The sequence below is a fragment of the Drosophila eugracilis genome, unplaced genomic scaffold (genome assembly GCF_018153835.1).
Source record: "Drosophila eugracilis isolate 14026-0451.02 unplaced genomic scaffold, ASM1815383v1 contig_1765, whole genome shotgun sequence".
Taxonomy (NCBI): domain Eukaryota; kingdom Metazoa; phylum Arthropoda; class Insecta; order Diptera; family Drosophilidae; genus Drosophila; species Drosophila eugracilis.
In genome coordinates, this window is record NW_024572605.1 from 2175506 (window position 1) to 2196590 (window position 21085).

At 43.3% G+C, this 21085-nt stretch overlaps 3 protein-coding genes across 6 annotated transcripts in view; 1 reads left to right on the forward strand and 2 right to left on the reverse strand.

Annotated features, from left to right (window-relative positions):
- The window catches only part of LOC108109048 (syndecan), a 95418-nt gene extending 80448 nt beyond the window's left edge, over positions 1-14970 (forward strand). The window contains exons 4-7 of one of the 4 annotated variants that reach the window (XM_017217361.2): positions 7923-8061; positions 8693-9199; positions 12206-12373; positions 12517-14970. In XM_017217361.2, coding sequence (XP_017072850.1) covers positions 7923-8061; positions 8693-9199; positions 12206-12373; positions 12517-12689 — 987 coding nt within the window. In that variant the 3' untranslated portion in view covers positions 12690-14970. Of the gene's footprint in view, positions 1-7922; positions 8368-8689; positions 9200-12205; positions 12374-12516 lie in introns of all 4 variants that reach the window. The other 3 variants (XM_017217360.2, XM_017217362.2, XM_017217363.2) reach the window with 3 other exon arrangements.
- LOC108109169 (probable peroxisomal acyl-coenzyme A oxidase 1) lies at positions 14971-17949 on the reverse strand. The gene is given in 10 exon segments (XM_017217592.2): positions 14971-15297; positions 15361-15516; positions 15578-15683; positions 15740-16246; positions 16301-16539; positions 16541-16603; positions 16605-16708; positions 16766-17058; positions 17122-17284; positions 17703-17949. Coding segments are annotated over 10 exon segments (2034 nt in total). The 5' UTR covers positions 17845-17949; the 3' UTR covers positions 14971-15036.
- Positions 17950-18138: 189 nt separating this feature from the next.
- Positions 18139-21073, reverse strand: LOC108109168 (probable peroxisomal acyl-coenzyme A oxidase 1). Its single transcript, XM_017217591.2, has 8 exons — positions 20581-21073; positions 20328-20490; positions 19971-20263; positions 19495-19900; positions 18930-19436; positions 18764-18869; positions 18536-18691; positions 18139-18469 (listed from the first exon to the last, which is right to left on the reverse strand). Exons 1-8 carry the CDS (start codon positions 20720-20722, stop codon positions 18209-18211), a joined length of 2034 nt encoding a protein of 677 aa, XP_017073080.2. The 5' UTR covers positions 20723-21073; the 3' UTR covers positions 18139-18208.
- Positions 21074-21085: the final 12 nt, after the last annotated feature.

Here is a 21085-nt window from a genome sequence, read left to right on the forward strand (position 1 = left end):
CAGTTTTCCCCAGTAAAACATCTTCCTGCTTGCTTAGGTCACATAAATTATTATCTTTGAATCCCCAAAGAGATTTGTGGGAATTTTTCCTTGCCGTATAGTTGAAAAGCCTCCCTTCTTGGAGTCGCCTTTAACTGCCATTTGTCGTTTGTCACAGGCCTCTGGAAAAGCCGGGCCAAGGGGGAAAGGGATGAGGATGAGGCTCTTTCTGCCAGCAATTTGACTTGTAACCGCACTCTTGAGTGTTGCATGCTTTTAGGCGCAACGTGAGGCGAGTTTGTTGAACCTGACAGGAGTTCTTCATGTCCTTTTCCTTTTGCCCTTTGCCTTTCGCCTTTCTTGGCCTGGGTCAAGCAACTGGCACTGCCATGAATAATTCAGCATTGGAATTCTTTTCGCCAACCTTCGCCTCCTTCGTCCTTGCTCACTGACATTTTTTAGGGCGTGGCACAGCTGCCAAGTTAATTACATTTGCTGCTACGTGCTGCTGGCGATGATTGCATTTCCGAGCAGCTGCATCCCGTTTTGTTGCCTCAACTTTCGAATGTGGTCATAAGGGGGTGGCGGGTTGGCGAAGGTGTAGGTGGGGAAACCAACATCTCCATGAATATTTATTTTGATTGGAATGTTTACAATGCATGTGGCAAGGTTAAGAGGTGCTCGCTGCATGCCGTTGCGGTCTCTCAATCAATCAGCGTCACAATATGAGCCTGATTAAATGGAAAACATTACGTCAAAGTGGTAGTGTCAATAAGCCAGCCCAATGACAAACCTTTCAATTTTGATTTTAATTGCATTGCCACGAAGAATGAAGTCGACTGCGAAGTGTGTGTGGTAGCTGGCAGTGGGCTGGCACGTACATTTTCCAGGTGGTTCGCATGCATGGCCACGCATATTGATTCGGCATGCATTTCCAGCCACTAATGAGCAGCACTTGTTGGCCTCTTCCCTCTTCCCGGCTGCAGTTCAAGGTGAGCCTGTAGCCTGAAAGAAGGAGCCTTGAAAGGGAAGTGCAGCTTAAAGTGAATTAGCAGAAACTTTTACTTAACTTACTCTATTAAGAGGTTCTGTAAGAGTAAAAACTTCTTAACTTAAGCAAGAAATAACAAGGAAAACTGATTAGTTTTTTGGAATTAGAAGAAATATATAGAACTTTAATAGGGATTTATGTTGATTCCCCTTTCTGGTCGTCCTTGTTTTTGCTTCCATCTGCAGAAATTCATTCTCGCCGTTCACTAAACAGATTCCAACAGCAATCAGCTTAGGCAACAATTTCGTGCAGCTCATCGCACAGTCGATCACACATTCGCCATACCCCCCACTAACCCCCCTGTTATCCACTTTTAGCCCATTTTCCGAAACCTCGTTTGGTTTCCGTTCCACATTTTGCGACGCTTTTCTTGCCGCTTTCTAAGCTTTCGCAATTGACTGAGCAAGAACTGTTTGGGCCACGCCCACAAGCATTGTCGCCCGGCTAAGGGGCTAAAACCCATGAGTTGCATTAAAATTTTAATGATGTGCAACGGTAACAAGGGGCGTGGCGAATGGAAGGAGTGGCAGCTGAATAACTTGGAGCAGATGCAGTCAGTCAAGTTACCAAAGTTCCTTTCTACTCGCTATATGTGTGTGTGTGTCTGTGTGTGTGTGTGTGTGTGCTTGAGCTTCACTTCCTTTACTTCCTTCGGTGGCTCTTAGTCCTTTTCTGGCATCAGCACATTAAGCCCGATGTGGATGCAGCAGCTCCACTTTGCTGAACAATCTTACCTCGCCCCCTTAGTCCCTCGGTTCGTGCAATTAAAATGCAGAAACTTTACGCAAGATCCGGCCATGTCCTGCAGTGAGAAAAATACTCCAAACTAAGCTAAGCACTGTGGCTTTAAGTATTTAAAAGGATAATATTTAAGTGGAATTAAGTTTATTCCTGCATAATTTAAGGACCTTAATATGGTTACGGATGTATTTACTTAGTCAAGCAAAGTCTGAAGTCCTGATTTATGTCCTTGAAGTTGTTACCAATTTTCCTTCAGTGCCATTGCACCTTTTAGCTGCAGTTTACGGCTTGACTACACAGTTCAGCTCTCCGGAGTCCTGCCAAGTGGCTGTAATGAAAATGTTGCCTTATTAGCCGCAAAATGTATCACAGAAACAGCGACTTCATATGCAAATTACTTCGGGGGACTGAATTAAACATCAGCCCCTTGCATATCCTACTAATTTAAGTCATATTTCCCCTTTGGCCTGCTGATCAATTTCGATTAGGCCGAAAAGGTCCTGAAAAAGGATTAATTATGCCATAACCTGCAGGCGGAGGAGCAGCAGCAGCAGCAGCTTTCGCAATTAGCATAAGTAACAAGTAATCCGGAACCTGGATTAAATGTTGCAAGTGCCTTTCGTTCTCCTCCCGCAAGAATTGCACGTTTTTTTGTGTTTTTGAGCCCTAAGCTCATTTATTAATTGCCAGCCGCGGAAGTAGGCTTAAAAAATGAAGGCAAAGGAAAAAAAAAGGGAGCAGCCGCTGCTTTAAATATGAAAATTATTATTTATGGAGGCAAATGCCGGCTGGGCGCTGTTCTACAGCTAACACAGATTTACTTTTTCCGCCGGCTAATGCTGATGATGCGGCTTTTAATTTATTTCTGCCAGTACTGCGCGTAGGAAAGAAATCATAAAAAATGCGGAGATAGGATATAGGAGAGAAAGAGAGAGAGCGAATGGAATGGAAAAGGAGAAAAGCCTGGGTGCGGTTATTGATTTTTCCGTCTGCTGATGAGCTGGAACTTTTGTCATGATAATGATGATGGTGGTTGGCGGTGGTTCTCGCTGTCCAAGGCGAACGCCTCGCTGCGTTCTGCCGCGTTGGCAAATTTTCGAGGGAGTCGAGAATTTGTGTCACTTGAACACGGAAAAATCATTAAAGCCCAGCTGGAAAAAATCGCTTGTAAATAAATCTGCGGCGGCTGATAAAATGGCAAAAAACACACCGCAGGGAAATACAAATTGGCTTGTGTCCGGATCCGCATCCACATCCGCATCCCCATCCGCATCTGCATCCTTTAAAGGTAACACGATAAAGCCTCGTCTTTCCACTCTCTCTCAAAAAAAAAGTCAGAAATTAAGCAAAAATCTCTTTCACACCGCTGACAGACTTGAGCTTGATAAATGTGCAGTTTTCGCAGGATTCTGCCGCCGCAATGCAGCTGCCAATTAAGTGTCAAATTATGCCAGAGGCGTTTGGGTGGGCGTGGCCTTGCACAATGGAATGCAACAAAAGGCTTTTCTTCGCTGAAGAGTTGGGCAGATAGAAGCGTTCTAAATAGAGAAGGAAAAACCAAACAACAATAACAACAATCGTTAGCCACGTCAGCAAGGCCACGACACAATTTCCTTTGTTATCTGTATGTGTGAGTTTATGTTTATGTGTATGTGTGTGTGAGTGCGTTTGTTGGTGAGTGAAAGTTGTGGAAACTCTTGAGAGGCATTCAAAGGCAAAAACATGGCGCTATTTTGCCAAAAACTTTTTCAATTTGCTATGGGGAGGAGGAGACAGAGGCCAGAGATGAGGAAAATCCTCTGTTGCTCATTTGTTGCATTTAAAAAGCAATTATTTGCAATGAAAAGCTCCTCAAGGGAGAAGCATCAAAGGAACACAGAAAAAATATGTATGGGAAAAACTTTAAATTATTCACCAGAGATGCTCAGAAAGCCAGAATTAAATTAAACCTATCAATGTTTCTGGTATGAATACCATAATATTAGTGCAACATTTTAGTGGGTACTAAACATAATAGTCCCTCAATGAGAGAGACCCAAAGGGATTATTATTTCTGAGTACTGAAAGTACTGAAAAAGGGTAAGTGTGGATGCTAGCGAGTTCTCGGGCAGTTTGGGAAACCCTTTGAGCTGTTCATTAGATTATATGGTTTTGCTGACATCTAAATGGAAATGGGCAATTGCAAAATAATAAGTGAATAGAGGAGAAAATGGAAAAGCTGCTGAAAACTTATCTATCTACGAACGACGTATATATTTTTTTAGAAAAAGTTCTGGTCCTGGTCGGAAAAGGGTACCGAGCGGAAAGTGGAGGGAAAAACAAAAAGAGTAACGAAACGAATTTTCAATTTCGTTGTCTAAATAAAGCCGTAAGTTATCTTCCAGCTGGAAAATTGAGTTTCCCCGAGTTTTCCCTGAGTCGGCTTTTCTTTCTCCTCCCTACCGCGCCCTCTCTTCGCCTGCCCGTAGGCCAAAGTTGCAAGTGCATGTAAATAAATTAGGACTCCCCCAGGAGAGATTCCTCCGAGCAATTATTGAGCAATGCCAATGCTGGAAAAACAAAGCCGAGAACTCGGCCATTGGCCAGGGAGAGCTATCAATTTTCCTGGGATTGTGGTTCGTTTCCTTAACCTCTCGCCGCCCCCCCAAACCGGCTTTCCGCTTTGGCCAGACAAACTTTGGCCATTTCCTGCAGAAATACCCATGCAAATGTTTAGCAGGCCACTTGGCTCCCGAAATGTAGCATTCACAATGCGAAATTTTGTGAGAACACACAGGGTCAAAGTGGTTACGTAAAATGTTCAGGGGTAGAAAGTGGGTTAGAGTGGGCCAAAGTGGATTAAAAGTGGGGCAAAAGGGGAAAACCCCAACCAACCGACACTAAAAACCAAAAACTTGCCCTGGCCAAGGATTTTTCCAAATGTTTCTGGCAACTCGGTCAACTCAAGTCACGCACTTTGCGAACATTGTCAAATCGACAATATACTCGTTAGCCGTTAGCCGTTAGCCCAACTTTTTCTGCCAGAAGAGAAACTTGGAGAGAACAGCTTCTGATGTGCCTCGGCAAATTGAAAGCTCCTTGTATTTAGTTTTGAAATTTATTTACAAAATAAACTCGTACAGGATTTAGCCCGGATTTGTTTGGGACTTGGCCCTTGGCACGGCATGTGTGGGTGGATTGTTCTTGTGTCTGTTTTATGATGGCAATATCCCACACTCGAAACGAAATTTCTGGCATTAATTATGCTGAATGAGAGGAAGGGTTTGGGGGAAGGGAAAGAAGGGAGAGAAGGGAAACTTTTTTCCTCAGGGCCGTGACAACATCTCTGATGTTTTCAGAAAAGTCAAAAAAGAAGACTGCACTCGGGCTGTTGTTTATGCATGAAACGTGCCTTGCAACCATTCCCAACTCCACTTTCCTGCTTTTCCGCTCAGTCCTTTATAGTTTTCCCCCCCTTTCTTATAGTTTGACTGACACAATTTTCGCTCATTACGAAGGTTGCTCCCTTGTCTTATTTTCTCATTTCGCCTGCCAAGTTGCTTGCTTGGGTACCGACCCCCCCCGAAGAAGAAGTTTTTAAACGCTTTATTGAAACAATTTCCGTTTTATGGGAATGCTCGCCCCGGCTTGCACGAATATTTCATTTTCGCTGTCATATATCAAAATGGTGTCAAGCATACGCCATGTTGGCCAGCCAAAGAGCCAAAGAAGCTGCAGCAGCGGCATCAGCTGCCAGCAAATGCAAATTTAATGCGGCATGCAGTGGAAGGCATATCCCATTCCATTTTCGGAGCCACACTGGCTGGCAGCAGGTGGTGGTCCCGATGAAATGACATCATTTAAATTCATGCATGACCCACATTGCACCTCAGGATGGTGCAGCATCTGCTTTCTGGCTTTTGCACCGCCATCCGCCCCGCTCCTTGGCATTCGCATCGTGTTTTATTAACAAAGCAATTTATTGCATAAATTCACATTGCACTCGTTTGGTCGTTTGCTTGGCCACAGTTGTTGCCGCAGCTCCCATCGATCCTCTCCCTCTGGGTTCAAAAAGTTTTTACCCCCAAATCGTTTCAAATGTGGCAGGAGGGGGGTGGAAACCTCATGCTCGTACTTTGTGAAACTGCAAGTTCTGCAGGACTTCATTTAAGACCCGAAAGTGTGGCCCTGGGCTGCTAAGTCATGTGAGAGAGGCTGCTGGCTAGTGGCCACTCGCCACTTTCTACTTACTGCCTTGCCCCATTTTGCTGACTGCTAATTGCTGCATAAATCAAGCGGCAAAACAGCGAGGGCCGTTGCAAAATAAAAGAGCGGAGAGTGCACAAAACGCTTTAAATAAACTCGGCCAGAACGAAAGTGTTGCAAGGGCCGGGACAAACACTTTTTCCCATTCTTTTTTTCCTGTTTGTTTTTTTTTTCTCTTCTCTTTGCCGCATGCTTTATGGCCACTTGGGGTGCTCCCATCCCCCGGTACCGCAGTACCTCCCCCAAAACACCGCCCGTCGTTCGCTGGAGGGATATTTATGAGTGCTCCTGGTCAAGCGTTTGCTTGCCAACTGTCCGGCAGAGGATGATATATGCTGCGGTGTGGGTTTGAGTGCGCAACACTGCGTATACGCAATGCACAAATATTTTAATTAAATTTCAAACGAAACGAGTGGATATGAAACGAAAGCAAACACCAACAGGACCAACAGTAGCCAAAATGAAAATGTATTTGCCGGGATAATGTTTCTGTGGCTTCTTTTTTTTTTTTAATTTTACTGGTTTTTGGGTAGCTTGAGGATATTTGTGGGTGAGATAGGATGCACGAACTGTCCAACATGCATTGCAATGGTGTGTGGTTCTCGCAATTGGAGCTGAAATATTTGAATAATTAATGAAAATTAGAATTTGAAACAGTTTTGAGAAGAAAACTTTAAGATATTTCCTATAAAAACCCATTTAGTTTTAAGAGAAGACACACTGAGAGGTATCCCCGCAGTCCTGACTTCCAAATCAAGCTGCCTTCACGTTTGCTTTTAAATTCGCGTATTTGTTGAAAAGGCGGCCCCCGGCTTGTGTGCTTTCAATTTGCCGTTATGAATGCCGTGGAGCTGGGACAGAATTTGTTTGCAAATCCTCGACTCAACGAAACAAATGGATACAAATGCTGGGAGCTCTGCTGGGAAATTTAATTTGAGCTGGGATAAAAATAAATTCCAATTCGCTGCCATTGGAAAATTAATTGCTTCCCCCTCGGCCACAATCACTCAATTTGAGCTCATTCCCATTACTCACGGTCGTTGTCGGCCTTGTCTATATAATGCATGCGGTGGGCCAGAATTATGGGGTCGGGGGTCAACAAGTGTCGCTGGGTGGCTGTCTGGCTGAATGCCAAGTCTTTTATAGGGCATTTCATAACGCGTGAAGAAATTCAATTAAGTTTGCTGCCTCTGTTTCTATTTTGGCCACTGTTTTTATGGCCAGAACAAGCGACAAACGAAATTAAAGTCAATAAACAAGAGCTGGCGTCTGCGGCCGGGAATTGTCTCTGTCATTCAGAGTCCTAGGTCCCAGGACCCTGGTCTCTGGTCTCTGGCCAATTGGTTCTGGTCACAGTTGTTGTGGGCACACTGACTGTGTGTGTCCTTTTCCCCCTCCCTTTCAGTCCAGCCTTGTGCTAGGTTTTTGTACTTGTTTTGGTGCGAATAAACCGCAAAAAGCCGTCCGTCACAGCCGAGGCTCAGTCAGACAATGGGCCACATGAAATGTGCTCCCTGAAGGCCGGAGGACATGACCCAAGGGTCTCGATCCCTCTTAGCATCTCAAACGCGAATGTGGAACAACTCAAGGACACGGCGGTCGTGCATAATTTTCCATGGAAAATAGCTGCCATTTGTTGCGCACAAAAGCAACGGGCTTTGTCAAGGAGAAAAGTCCTTTATTCGAATCTCGGGCGGCACTTGAAGAAATATTTCGGCAAAAGCCCTTGTTTCTAGATTGTTTCTTTCCTTTTGAAGTGCTTGAGAAGGCCCTTCTGTTCTGCTAATTGGGAAAGTATTTCTCAGTATCCCTTTTTGCCTGTTACCCATTCCTAGGTTTTTCTTAAATTAATGAAATTTTTAAGTCCCGAAATACCTTACTAATCTCCCGCTCTTTTCCATTACAGATACACGACGATCTAGAGAAAGATCCGGACTATTCTGGCTCCGGCTTTGGACCCGATGACGAGGACGCCGAACCCGACCAGCGCTCGCACAGTTCGCACAACACGCGCATCTCGCAGAGCGGCAACGCCGGCATAAACAGTAAGCATAACTCGAACGAGAACTTCGGGAAGAACAGCAAGAACAGCAACAGCGACCTCATCTCGAGTAGATTCAACAACAATAATAATAATCACAATCAGATCGACAACAGCCAGAATATCAATCTCAATCTCAATCTCAATCCCAATAATAACCATCAAACGAATAGTGGCACAATCATTGGTAGTAGCACCACAGCGAACAATAATAATAACAACCACAATATCAACATCAACAGCCAGAACGGCATCATCAGTGGCAGTGGTAGTGAGATCGGTGGCCATAGCACTGGCATTAACTCAATCGGTAAAGATCAAGCTAGTCATGTAAATGCAACACTCGTTGGTGTACCTTCCACACCCGCCACACCTGCCACAACCACAACTTCTTCTCCTTCAACTTTAACTTTAACTTTAACTCCAACAGACATCATCACACCACAATTTCCAAAAACAGTTACAGAAACAGTAACAGTTTCAGTTTCATCATCTGAAGATATAGAAGATATAGTTTTAGCTAAGGATCGTTCGAGTTTAGTTAGTAGTAATGTTAGCATTAACGACAATCCCCTTCCCGAAACATACACAACAACAACAACAACCAACAACAATCGCATCTCTATATCCAGCAGCTCATACACCAACACAACCCTCATCCACAACCTCAACAACTTCGAGTACCACACCAACGCCAACGACGACCACAACAACAACCGCCGCATCCACCACCACCACCACCACAACAGCAGCAGCCACAACCTCAACGATCCAACCATCCATTGCCTTTAACACAACCACATCGACTGCGACCCCGCCCAAGATCCCCTCACAGCCGAGTCAGCCCGTGTTCCCGGCCTTTGACAAAGATCTCGACTTGGAGGCCAGTGGCGATGGCACCAACACGGACAACGATGACGATGAGGACAAAGACTATGACTATGACAAGGATCTGGATGCAGAAATTGATATCGATGGTCCGGCACCTGGTAATGCGCCACCAGTTTCGACCAACTCTGGCAAAGATGATCATCATAGCACCGAGGATGAGTTCAATGTGGATGACAACGACGAGGAGGATGGTGCGGACATCGGTGGTCCGAGGATCGGTGGCAACGATGGCGATATTACAGAGCGCGAACGTCAGTGGCTTTTATTTTCCCTTATTTATTTTTGTGTTTATTTTTGTTTATTTATTTATTTATTTGTTGCTTTCACTTCATTTGTTTGTTGTCCTTTTCGTCCTTGCACTTTTCTGTAAAAACCAAAAATATTTATTTGTATCTTAACTTGTTTCCTGGCTAAGTAACTCTTGGCTTTGCTTGGGTCATTCTGCTTTGGTTTTATGTTTTATTATTACTTGTAATGTACTTTTGCTTTTTAATTTTATTACAGGTATTAGTAGTACTTTCCTTTTATTTCCTTAGTACTTTTGCCTATTTTAAGTGGTTGTGTTTCCCATTTACGTATACTTGCTTTGCCTTCTTTGCGTAGTCTTTCTGCGTGCACTTTGAGTACTTTACATTTCCAGTATTTGTTAGTCAAATTAAGTTCCCCGTTTAAGTACTTGGTGTATGTGCGTGCGTTAAAATATGATTTAGTTTATTCGTCGCGCTCTGAAAAGTCTCTACGGTCAACGCTGCGGGTGCTCGGGAAAACCTCTCTCTGTGTCGGTCTCAGTCTGCTCATGTCCTGGGACTGACCAATTTACCACATAATTCCAACACATTCATTCATAACCAATTCATTCAATCATTTCCGTTTTCCGTTCACTCTGTTTTTGTCGTTCATTCAATTGGAAAAACTCCCGCAGAGTCAACACACTTTCCCCCGACATCCCTCATCGTTTAAGTGTTTAGTTCTAACCTTAAGCTAGATTAAGGCGAATATTTTAAGGATAGTTTAAAAGCTTTTATCGTGCCAAGCAGTGAACGGCGAACGTCGAACGGTGAACAAACAAAGGACAGAGGCAAAACCAAAGCCAAAGCCAAACAATCGATTAAGTTGCAACAGGGAGAGCACTCCATCAAGGAGTCGAGGGCGGCAGACAGTCTGCAATACTTGCCCCAGGCATAAAGTTCCATTAACACTGCTCCGCCTCCTGTAGTTCGGTTGAATGAAAATCGCCTGGAAAATCGCACTAAGCCGCGCAGTGATTTTGCTTTGTGCTTTGTTGGTGGGGAAAAACACTTGGTGTGCTTCGCAGGCACTTCAAATGAAAAATCACCGAGTCCTGGCAATGGCAAGAGGCTCCTCCAGTTCCTGCTGCCCATTACCATTCCCATTCCCATTCCCATCTGCCTTTTGAGCGTAACTGTAGCCGCTTACTTGAGGCATTGTTGCGCCTGATAGCGCTACGTGGGCGAGTTCACTTAGAGAAAAACTAAGCTTTTAGAAACAGAAATACCAAAGAAAAGATGGGATTGTACTAAATTTTCCTGAAATTCCACACTTTTTCAGAAGAAATCACAGCTTAAAATTTATTATAGAGATTTATGCAAGTCCAAGACATCCTAGAAAATATTTCCAGAGAAGCTTTCAAATAGATTTATTTCCCTGTACGTCCTTGTACCTCTCTCAGAATCAGCCCCTAACCATAGGAGCAGTGCACCGCCAGAAACTGAAACATGGCCTAATGGCAATCGGGGGTGTGGGTTCTGCGGGCTTATGGCTTTGATGTTTGCTTTGCAATTGCCACGCCTCGACCGAGAGCACAAACACAATCAATACGGTCGACTAGCGCTGGTGACAAACAGCCCTGGCAATAATTTTGCCATAATTGCGCACAGCTGACCACACGAAACATTCGAGCACAAAATCAAACCCAGCTGCTCCACCTCCTCACCCCCAAATCCAAATCCCTGGCAACAAAGTGCATTTTCCCATCAAATCCAGACACACACACACACATGGAGGGAGGGAGCCACCTTTATTGGTTCTCAGCAAACAGAAAGTCTTGAAGACAAGCAGACAATCAATGGAATGGCAAGACAGAGAAGCAATCTCAAAGACAGCAGCTGAGAAATCCATTTGCTCTTGGAAATCGCATTGAAAGGCAAATATTTATAGCTCCGGAGCGGCGACTCAAAGAACTGCTCCTGGTATCGCCTTGATTTCCCCGAGTTTGCAGAGCGCATATAAAATCAATTCGAGAGGTTTATTCGCGAGGGCCAATTCAAGGAGCCCTCGAGGGCATTACCTAATTAATATGCCGCCCCTCAAGGGAGCAGCAGCCATGTGTGGGTTTTCGTGTTTGAGTTGCCAAGAAGTGCGAGTACAAGGGCTAAACAAGCAATTTGTTTGTCTTCAGCTGCTTGGGGAGCTTCAAAAGTGGGCGTGGGGATTCAACAATAGCTGTTTCTAAAAACAAAGAGTCCATACATATGCAGAAGTCAGGGGGAAAATGCCAATTAAATAGAATCTAAACTTGACAGGCAATTGCAATTACTTTTTAGCTCGCCTGTCAATATCAAGAAGGCTATATAATGGCCGATTTTCTTGGGCTTAAGTCAACCCTCGAAATTAAGAAGAAAAATTTCCCACAATTTGCATTCGTAGCTGACAAAAACTTTTTCATTTCGCTGAAAACTTTTCTGCAAATCCCTGCTCATTGCCGTGAAATTAACTGTCAACAGTTTTTGTCAGGATCTGTCATGCGTTAACTTTCCGTAGGAGCTATGTAGTAGGTTCTTGATAATATTAATCGTAGCTTAAAGTATGTTATGATATGTTTAATATCTAAGAGTAGAAAATTAGATTTTGTGGCTCATCTTTTGGGACATACCATGCCGCATAAGAACTAGATGTAAGTTTCCCTATGTAGTCAACGCTGCTCGACTAACATTAAGCCTTGTAAATACTGCATAACAGCTCATTAACACACGCACAACATACACACATGTTTACGCATTCGTATACGTATACCGCTCACTAAAACCAATATTGACACTCGAATCAATTTAATTGAATACCCACAACACACATCACAACACAACACGATACGATACGATAAGAAACAAAACAGCCACTCTCTGTCTCACTCTCTCTGTTTTGTTTGATTTTGCTTGCACGTCATGGGCATAAATGGACTTTTCCACACTGAATCTCTTTCTCATTGCCGTAATGCCTTCTCTCTCTCTCCGAAACAGCGGGCGCAGGTGGCAGCGACGTGCACGAATTGGACCCCAACACGAACGTGAATAGCCAGCCCTCCGACACGAAGACCATCGATCACAGGGTTAACGGCAACGAAGTGGTCATCATGAGCGAGGACGATCGCACGTCGAGCTTCTTCTCGCAGCCCGGAATCCTGGCTGGTGAGTATCTATCATTGACTTTAACTTATCTTTGAGTTAACACTGCGTATGAGTAATGCTTTTCGAAATCAGATATTACTTATACGCCATGTAAGGCTAATGCCATAGGACAAAGATCACTAAATTTTTTCTCTCCTCCATAGCTGTTATTGGCGGTGCCGTCGTCGGCCTGCTCTGCGCCATACTCGTGGTCATGTTCATCGTGTACCGCATGAGGAAAAAGGACGAGGGATCGTATGCGCTGGACGAGCCCAAGAGATCGCCGGCCAACAATTCGTATGCGAAAAACGCGAATAATCGCGAGTTCTACGCCTGAGATAATGGCACGGCGCGCAGGTATTAAGTTGACCACAAGTACAGGATCGTAGTGTGAGGGCGAGGATAGGGAAGCGACTGGACAGAGGCGGAGCGACTGGATTTGGTTGGGCTCAACTGGATACACTGTGCGGAGTGTCGGAGTGGTGGATTGGCGGAGCACCATCATCAGCGAACCACTACAACAAGGATAACTCATCCGCAGCAGCTAAACTAACACAAAAACAATTGAAAATTTCAAACATTTTCAGAAAACACACACAATTTTTCGTGAGGGGTAAATAACACTAAAACTAAATAAAAACAAACAAGAAACAAATCGGCAATATAATATCGAAAGAAAAACAAAAAACATAAAAAAGGAAGAGAAAAATGAAAAAAATGAAAACTTACCTGTAAGTTAATGCAAGATACACACACACAGACAGGCAAATGAACTCTCTGCGTGTGTGTGGGTGTGTGTATGCGACTTTTCTAATTAAGTAAGTTTTAAGCGACAAAAACAAACAAGAATATCAAATATAATTGCAAATAAATGATGCAAAATTTAATATATAAATAATATATTATATATAAATAGTGAAACCAATATAAGGGCGGGCAAAATTAAGCGAATTAATTATGAATTACGAGTATGTAGAGCAAAAGCAGAATGAGCAGGAGAAAATTGAATAATAATAACTATAATAATACACACAAACACACACACACACGCGCATCCAACTACATAGATGTAAAGGGCAACTTTCGTGCATATTGAATATAAATGTATGGATTATATATGTTAGCTGAATAACGAAAGCGAATTGGATACATCACGATTATCTCTCAACTCTCTCGATAGGACCCCTCGTCGAACCACTCACACACGCCCACACTTAACTCTTTATTTTCCACCAATCAATTATCAATTGTCTAACAAAACAAAGTCCAATGAAGGTAATTATTATTATTATGAATTGTGCGGCACATAACGAACGGAAATCGATGCATAAATGTTTTTAAGTTATACATAAGCAAAACTATGTAATTATTAGTGTAATTCCTAAAAACAAAAACCAAACAAAAAACGAAAAACAAAAAATACTAAAACAGATTTATGATGAAACACTGTGAACCCTTCTGGCAAACTGACAAAAAACAAACAGAATTGAAATGAAAAAGAACTATTTCTACTTTTTTCTAGAAAACACAAAACCACGAATATTTATTGAAATGAAATTGAAATTGGGAAATGAATTCAAACAACTAAGCAGAAATGAGAGATCGTCAACGAGAAAGCAATTGTACATTAATTTAGGTTTCCACTTGGGTTTTAGAGTTATTCGAGATTTCCTTCGCTTGACTCAACTGCTTCTTCCATGGCTAAGAATCAAAATCGGATTAACGCATTAATTATTGTGCATTTATTTAGTTTTTACGTTCGCTGTCAATGACAATTGTTTAGTTTTGCAAGCAAAATACAAAATACAAAAGCGAATTACGAACGAGAACAACAACAACAAAAACCGCCACAACATCCACAGATAACCACATTGCAATAGTGAAAATTAATTGTTAAGTTTACATGGCAAAATCATTTTGAATTTAAACGAAAGCAAGCAGTCCAGCAACAAATGTTATACTCACCCATATACCCAACACCCACCACCCACACAACCAACCAATTAGCTGCAATACTTGTTTAATTGTTAGTCAACCAATATTCTCTCTCCAACTCTCATGCCATATTTTCATTGCGAAAAGAAAGTTATGAAAAAACGAAAACTAATATATAACATATAAGTATATAATTAGCAACATAAATCAATTGTGTGTGTAACTGTGTATAATGCATAAATAATGAATTAACATACTACTACTTCGACAGCAGAGCATATAACAAAGGGAAATTTCGAACATCATCAGAACAGAAAACTAAAACCCCCTTCCACAATCCACAATCTACTCAAACTGAAACTTACACACTCAAAAACCAACACACACACACACACACACTGAGACACAAGCAAACACAAAAACATGAACAGCAGCAGCAACTGGAACAAAAACATTTTTCTGAACACAACTTTTTCTACACTGTAAAAAACGCAACCGCAACTTTTTTGATATGTACAAGTACTATGTTTGTTCAACTCTCGACCCATAGTACGTTTTGTCAAATTTTACATCAAACTTTTTTTGCTACTTTGTAAGCGTTTAGTTTGTTAGTTTTTTTAAAATGCGCTGAATGTACTGAGAAATTGGTTTTGATTTGCTAAATAAAACTGGTATAAAACTAATTTAAACAAAACATCTCGTTTCTATTAACATATTCATTTATATACACAGGGCCGTTGGTGTTTGCTTTACAGATTAGCCTTCATCAGGGGTTTCAGGTAGGTTTCAAAGGATTTTTGTACGGGCTTTTGGTTCATGGTGCTGCGCTTGGCCGAATCGAAGAGTCTGGGATACACGTTGCCATCGTAACAGCCCAAAACTGAGTTCAGAACACGGTCGTGGAACTCAAAGCCATCGCAAATGGCCACCGCATTGGGTCGGAACTTCTCCAGCGAAACCTCCAGACGTTTCTGCAGTGATCGCAGATCTGCATCGCTGAGGCTGATGAACTGGTTTCAAGACAAAGTTGATTAATCATAAGTTATCATATGGAATAGCCGAGAAAAACTTACTCTCAAAACATCATTGAGGTTATTGAGCACTGTCTGGACCAGGAACAGTTCCAGCACGTTCTCCAAAACCTTGTTGAGAGCCGGGGAACGCTTTTGGGCCTTGGGTCCTGTAATCTGCTCTAGGAATGTCTGGCACACAAACTGTCGACCATGAAGCTGGGAAACGTTATTTATTACTGGTTAATAACGTCAGATGAGTAAAATATGTCTTAAATACCTCAGCAGCACGGGTTAGTTCAATTCCTGTGTTGTTTGCCGCCACACCCTGAGACTGACCGCTGATCATGCGATTCGCCAGATTCTCAAATGCAATGCGGGTTTTACTAAAGGTAAATAAATTGAATAATAGGTATTAATTATGATTTCAGAGGAAACTCACTGAGCTGCCGTATATTGCAACGCCTTGATGATGCACTGCCAGGAGTCGTCCCATTTGGGAAACTCCTTCAGCTTCATTGAGGTGGCAAAGTAGCTGTACGAGGCGGAAACTGGTTTATTTTCCTCGAAGGAAGCCCATGCCTTGACCAGAGCACGTCCAATTTGCAGAAGCAGCACTGTGTTCTCGCCCTCATATGTGTAGGCTGCTACAGCATTGCCATAGATGTTGCTCAAATTAGCGGCCGTAAGGTAACCATGTCCTCCAGTGGACAGGCGAAGCTTTTCAATGCCAGCACATCCGTCGGTGGTGCAGAGAACTTTGAGAGCGCAGGATAGGACGTGCATGTCAGGCAAACGATCGAACTTGCCGCTGTTGGCCTCCTGTACGGTCTGGGCATAAATCTCCCACATGTACTCGGCGGCCAAGTGATAGGCCATTCCAGTTGCGATCTCGGGGAAGAGCTTCAGGCGCTGGGTAACATGATCAATGATCTGGGGCTCGGGTTGGCTGTTGGTTAACCGAAGTTATAAAAGTATCTAAATATCCCTGAAAAGCACTCACTTTGGTTCAATAGGACTCTGTCGTCGCACCGCTGAGTACCTGGTGGCTATTGTAGCCGAAGCCAGGAGCAGCGTAGAGTTCAGGTTGACGATCAAGCAACGAGTGTACACCATGGTCAGGTAGTTTAGCTTTGATGCTGGGCTGGCTTTGAAGGTGCCATCCCGCTCCACCTTGGCGAATTTCATGAGCATGTTGGTGCGTGGAATCCGAACATTGTTCATACCCAGGAAACCCTGATTTCACGGACGCCATGCCGAGCTTCTTGCCAATCTCGCCAATATCGATTCCGGGCAGGGGCATATGGGCTCTCCGCATCTCTCACCGGCACAATGAACATTTGCACGCCGTGGTGGACATCACCAATATACAACTGAGCCACCACCATGGCATGATTGGCAGTGTGTCCCACTAAAAGGAAGAAGATGATTGAAATCAAAATGGCATTTGGGATATCCTAGCACTTACAGCCGCCTGGCCACCACTTATAGGCCTCCAAGTTGGGTGTGTTTAGCACAAACTCATCCGTTTTGGGGTCAAAGTCCGCTCGAGTGGCCAACCCACGGACATTGGTTCCATGGGCCAGTTCCGTTTGGGCATAAGTACCAATAATGTTGCAGTTCTCCGCCGCCTTGCCCCATTTCTCCACCTGTTCAGGTGTACCCTGACCTTTGATCACATCCACAAACATAGTGATGTGGGTGGCAACGGGATGATTAGCCGGAAAGAGTCCAAAACTTTGAGCATTGAACAGCACTCCACTGCAAGAATGCAGAGATAAGATTAATAAAACCACTTCTCAAAATCTTGTGGTTTGAACTCACGGCCAGATATCGTTGCCTCCAGGATTAAGTTTGTTCTGAAGGGCCTTCAGTTTGGTAGCAGCCTCAGCCACCTTCTTCACACTCGAATTGTATACCTCCTCGTGGGACATATACTCGTGATCGATGCCGTAGCCATCCTCCAGGTCACTGAAGATAGCCGTTTCTATTGTATACAAAATTGAAACAATGTATTAGTTTTTCAATTATTACAAATTTTTATATTCCCATTCTCGTTATTTCGTTTTATAAAGGCCTTACTGTGGTTTTTGTTATCACCTGGGGGCGTGGATGAGCCCGTTGTTTAGCTGATAAGAAACCTAGGCACTATGCAATTGCACGTTATCGTAGATACCGGCAACTACTATCAATATAACTACTATCATTTACTTTCAATATTGATAGTTTTATCAGTTTAAATTCACCTGTTTAACAATGTTTAATTCTTTTTGGACTTTGCGGCCATTTGATGGACTCTTTGGACCCTTATTTTCTTGTTTATCAAAAAGAATAGTCAAAGACCAATACCTGAGCCCTAACACGAACACCACCGTCACGCTATTGATGTTATCTCCAATACTTACCGATTTCGCGTTTGGTCTTCAGCTTTCCCTGACCACCGTGCCACCAAGCAGAAAACTCCTCCACATTGAATTCTGCTCCAGTGCGTTCCTTTTGAAGATCTGGATTAACTGTGTTCGGTATTAAGTTTTTAATATGCGACATTGTGCTAGGTTCGCGAAAAATATTAAACAAAATATAAAAACTTTTTCAACTGAAGACTAGAGCCAACCAACAGCTGTGAGCTCCACGCGACTACTGAGCGAACACTAGTGGATCGGCGAGAAGGAAAAGCTCTCGCGGGGCAAAGTGCACATGACAGCTTTTACAAGAGAGAAGGCTGATCATCACAACTTAAGAAAGAGTAAATATTCAAGATGTAGCACAGAATTTAGTAAAAGAGCGGTATATGTTGGGTATAAATATTATTTAAGAGAATTACACATCACCAATACACAAGGGTATAAACATCAAGCTAAGCTTGTCACTAGATAATGGATTTAAAAACGTAATAAAAATGTGCTAGGCACTAGATGTTAGACTTCATGAAGGGTTTCAGGATCTCGTGGAAGGACTTTGGCACTGGTTTTTGGTTGGCCGGATTTTTGAGGGCCGCATCGAAGATACGTTCATAGGCATTGCCATCGTAAGAGCCCAAGGTGGAGTTCAGTTGAAGATCACTAAAGTCGAATCCATCGACAATGGCCACAGCATCAGGTCGCAGTTTGGTGAGCACAGTTTCCAAGCGATCCTGCAGCTTTGTTAGATCCGTATCGGTTATCTCAATAAACTGGAAAATGAGTAAATATATATTGAGCATTCAACAAACATCAATTTATTAAAGGTATTAAGTTACCCTCAGCAGATGGCCCAGTTGATTAAGTGTCTCCTTGACCAGGTACAGCTCCAAAAGGTTTTCCAGAACTCGGTTAAACGCAGTGGAACGTTTCTTAGATTTGGGACCAGTCACCTCTTCGGTGAACGAACCGAAAACAAAGGCACGTCCATGAAGCTAAAGGGCAAGAAAAAATATAGAGATTTTTAGAAATCAATCGATCAAAGTTCAATGAAAGTTCAAGCCCACCTCTGCTGCCTGGGTGAACTCAATGCCCGTGTGATTAGCAGCATTCGCCTCGGTCTCGCCCTTGGACAAGCGGTTGGAAAGGCTCTTGAAAGCCAAGCGGGTCTTACTGTAATGTAAATCGTTTTAGTAAAGGCTAAAATAAAATATAAAGGATTTTCTAACTTACTTGGCTGCTGCGTACTGCATGGCCTTCACCATGTTTTCCCAACTACCCGTCCACTTGCCGAAATCCGGATTCTTTTGCACCTCGGCTAAATAGCGAACGGTGGGCGGCAGTGGAGCTCCACTCAACGCCGCTCGCCAAGTTTTCATCAAAAAACGGCCGATCTGCAGGAGGAGAACCGTATTCTCACCCTCGTAAGTGCAGGCTGCGGTAGCATTAACGTAAAGGTTGCTCATGTTGGATGAGGTGAGGTAACCGTGACCACCACAGGCCAGTCGTAATCGTTCTACTCCTGAGGCAGAATCCATGGAACAGGTAACTTTCAAAGCACAGGAAAGGGAATGCAACTCTGGCAAACGCTCGTATTTTCCGTTTTCTATATCCTCAATGGTAACATCGTACAGTTTCCACAAGTAATCACTGGCCTGTCGGTAAGCCAAACTAGTTGCTATCTCCGGGAAGAGCTTCATTTGCTGAGTAACATGATCCATGATTTGTGGCTCAGGTTCCCTTAAGTTAGCAATAGGTACAGGTCATATAAAATATATCTCCTTAAACAATAACTTACTTGGGGTTTATGGGACTCTGGCGACGGACAGCTGAGTACCTAGTGGCAATGGTGGCAGCACCTGCCAACATCAAGGAATTGTTTTTAGCAACTACACAGCGCGTGCGTACCATGGCAAAGTAGGTGAGCACATTTGTGGGACTACTAATATAAGATCCATCAGCATTGACCTGGGCATGTCTCATCAGCATGCGAGTACGTGGAATTCTCACATCCTTCAAGCCAAGGAAGCCATTGTTAACTCCAATAAAGCCCATTTTCTTTCCAATATCACCGATGTGAACGCCAGGCAGAGGCTCGTGGGTTTCCTCATCGCGCACCTGGATAAAGAACATGTGCGGTCCTTTCGACTTGTTGTCGATATATAACTGAGCCATAACTAGACAGTGGTTGGAACTGTGACCCACTGAACGGGATAGGACATATGTTATTACAAAAATGAAATTACAAATAACAATATACAAAGCTAAACTTACAGCCTCCAGGCCAAAACTTGTATGAAGATATCTTGGGAGTGTTGAGTACAAATTCATCAGTTTTTGGATCGTAATCTGCTCGAGTTTCCAGACCTCTTAGGTAGGTTCCATGACCCAGTTCAGTTTGAGCATATGTGCCGCAAATCTCAAAACGTTCTAAACGCTTGCCGAAGTCAGCATACTGCTCCGGTGTACATTGAGCCTGGAGAGCTTTCACCAACATCACGTACATAACGCCAAAGGGATTTCCACCGGGAACGAGACCCCACATCACTTGATGGTCAAACATTTTTCTGCATGAGCGAGGTTTTTAGGGATAAGTAAAGTACATGATATTAGTGGGAAAGAATCACTCACGGCCAGTAGTCGTCTCCGCCAGGATTACGCTCCTCCTGTAGACGTTGCAGCTTCTTGGCCGCATCAATAGCACCACGCGTAGAAGCCTCAATAATCTCCTCGTGCGATTTGTTTTGCAACTGCAGCATCCCCAAAACATCCACATCTTTCTGCATGTATGCACCTGGTCAAAAACAAAAAACAGCAAAGTCAGCATGACCCTTGAGTAGTTCGTTCCAACTGATTAGCGCGAAGATTAGGTTTATAGACTTACGAACGCCCCGGTTGAACTTTAGAATCTCCTCGCCCCCAGCCCACCATGCGGCGAGTTCTTCACTGCTAAAACTGGCTCCATCGCGTTCTTTCTGCAGATCGGGATTAACGGTTGTGGGGATAATGGAAGTGTAGGTGGCCATAACGGTGTGATTTAGGAAAAGTTGGATTGCGCGCCTAGAGAACCGCTCGCTTACTGCTCCATGAGCTAACTGAGGTCTAAACCGCAGTTTTCAATAAATAAAAGTGAAAACGGTCATCCAACTTTGTAAACTTCGCTCTTTCGCTTTGAGTGCTTTAGATTAAAAAGAGTGGCTGGATTTTTGAGTTTGCTTTGGTGCTATAGTGCAACCGTTATCTTGTTAAACGCAGGATCCTAGATCACAATTTAATCAAATGTTTGGTTTTCATTGTCTAATCATTGCGATAAGGTGTAATAAACACGGAATATGAGAATAGCACAACAAATTCAGATTGCCCCACACAGATCTTAGCACTCGAATTAG

What these genes read in the sequence shown, in the direction of transcription:
- LOC108109168 (XM_017217591.2), bottom strand. Translation starts at nt 20,722, where the DNA reads ATGGCCACCTACACTTCCATTATCCCCACAACCGTTAATCCCGATCTG. An exon ending in CAAGTTTTGGCCTGGAGGCT is followed by an intron (nt 19,901 to 19,970) that starts GTAAGTTTAGCT and finishes TATCCCGTTCAG; the next exon opens with TGGGTCACAGTTCCAACCAC. An exon ending in ATGCAGTACGCAGCAGCCAA is followed by an intron (nt 18,870 to 18,929) that starts GTAAGTTAGAAA and finishes TTTACATTACAG; the next exon opens with TAAGACCCGCTTGGCTTTCA.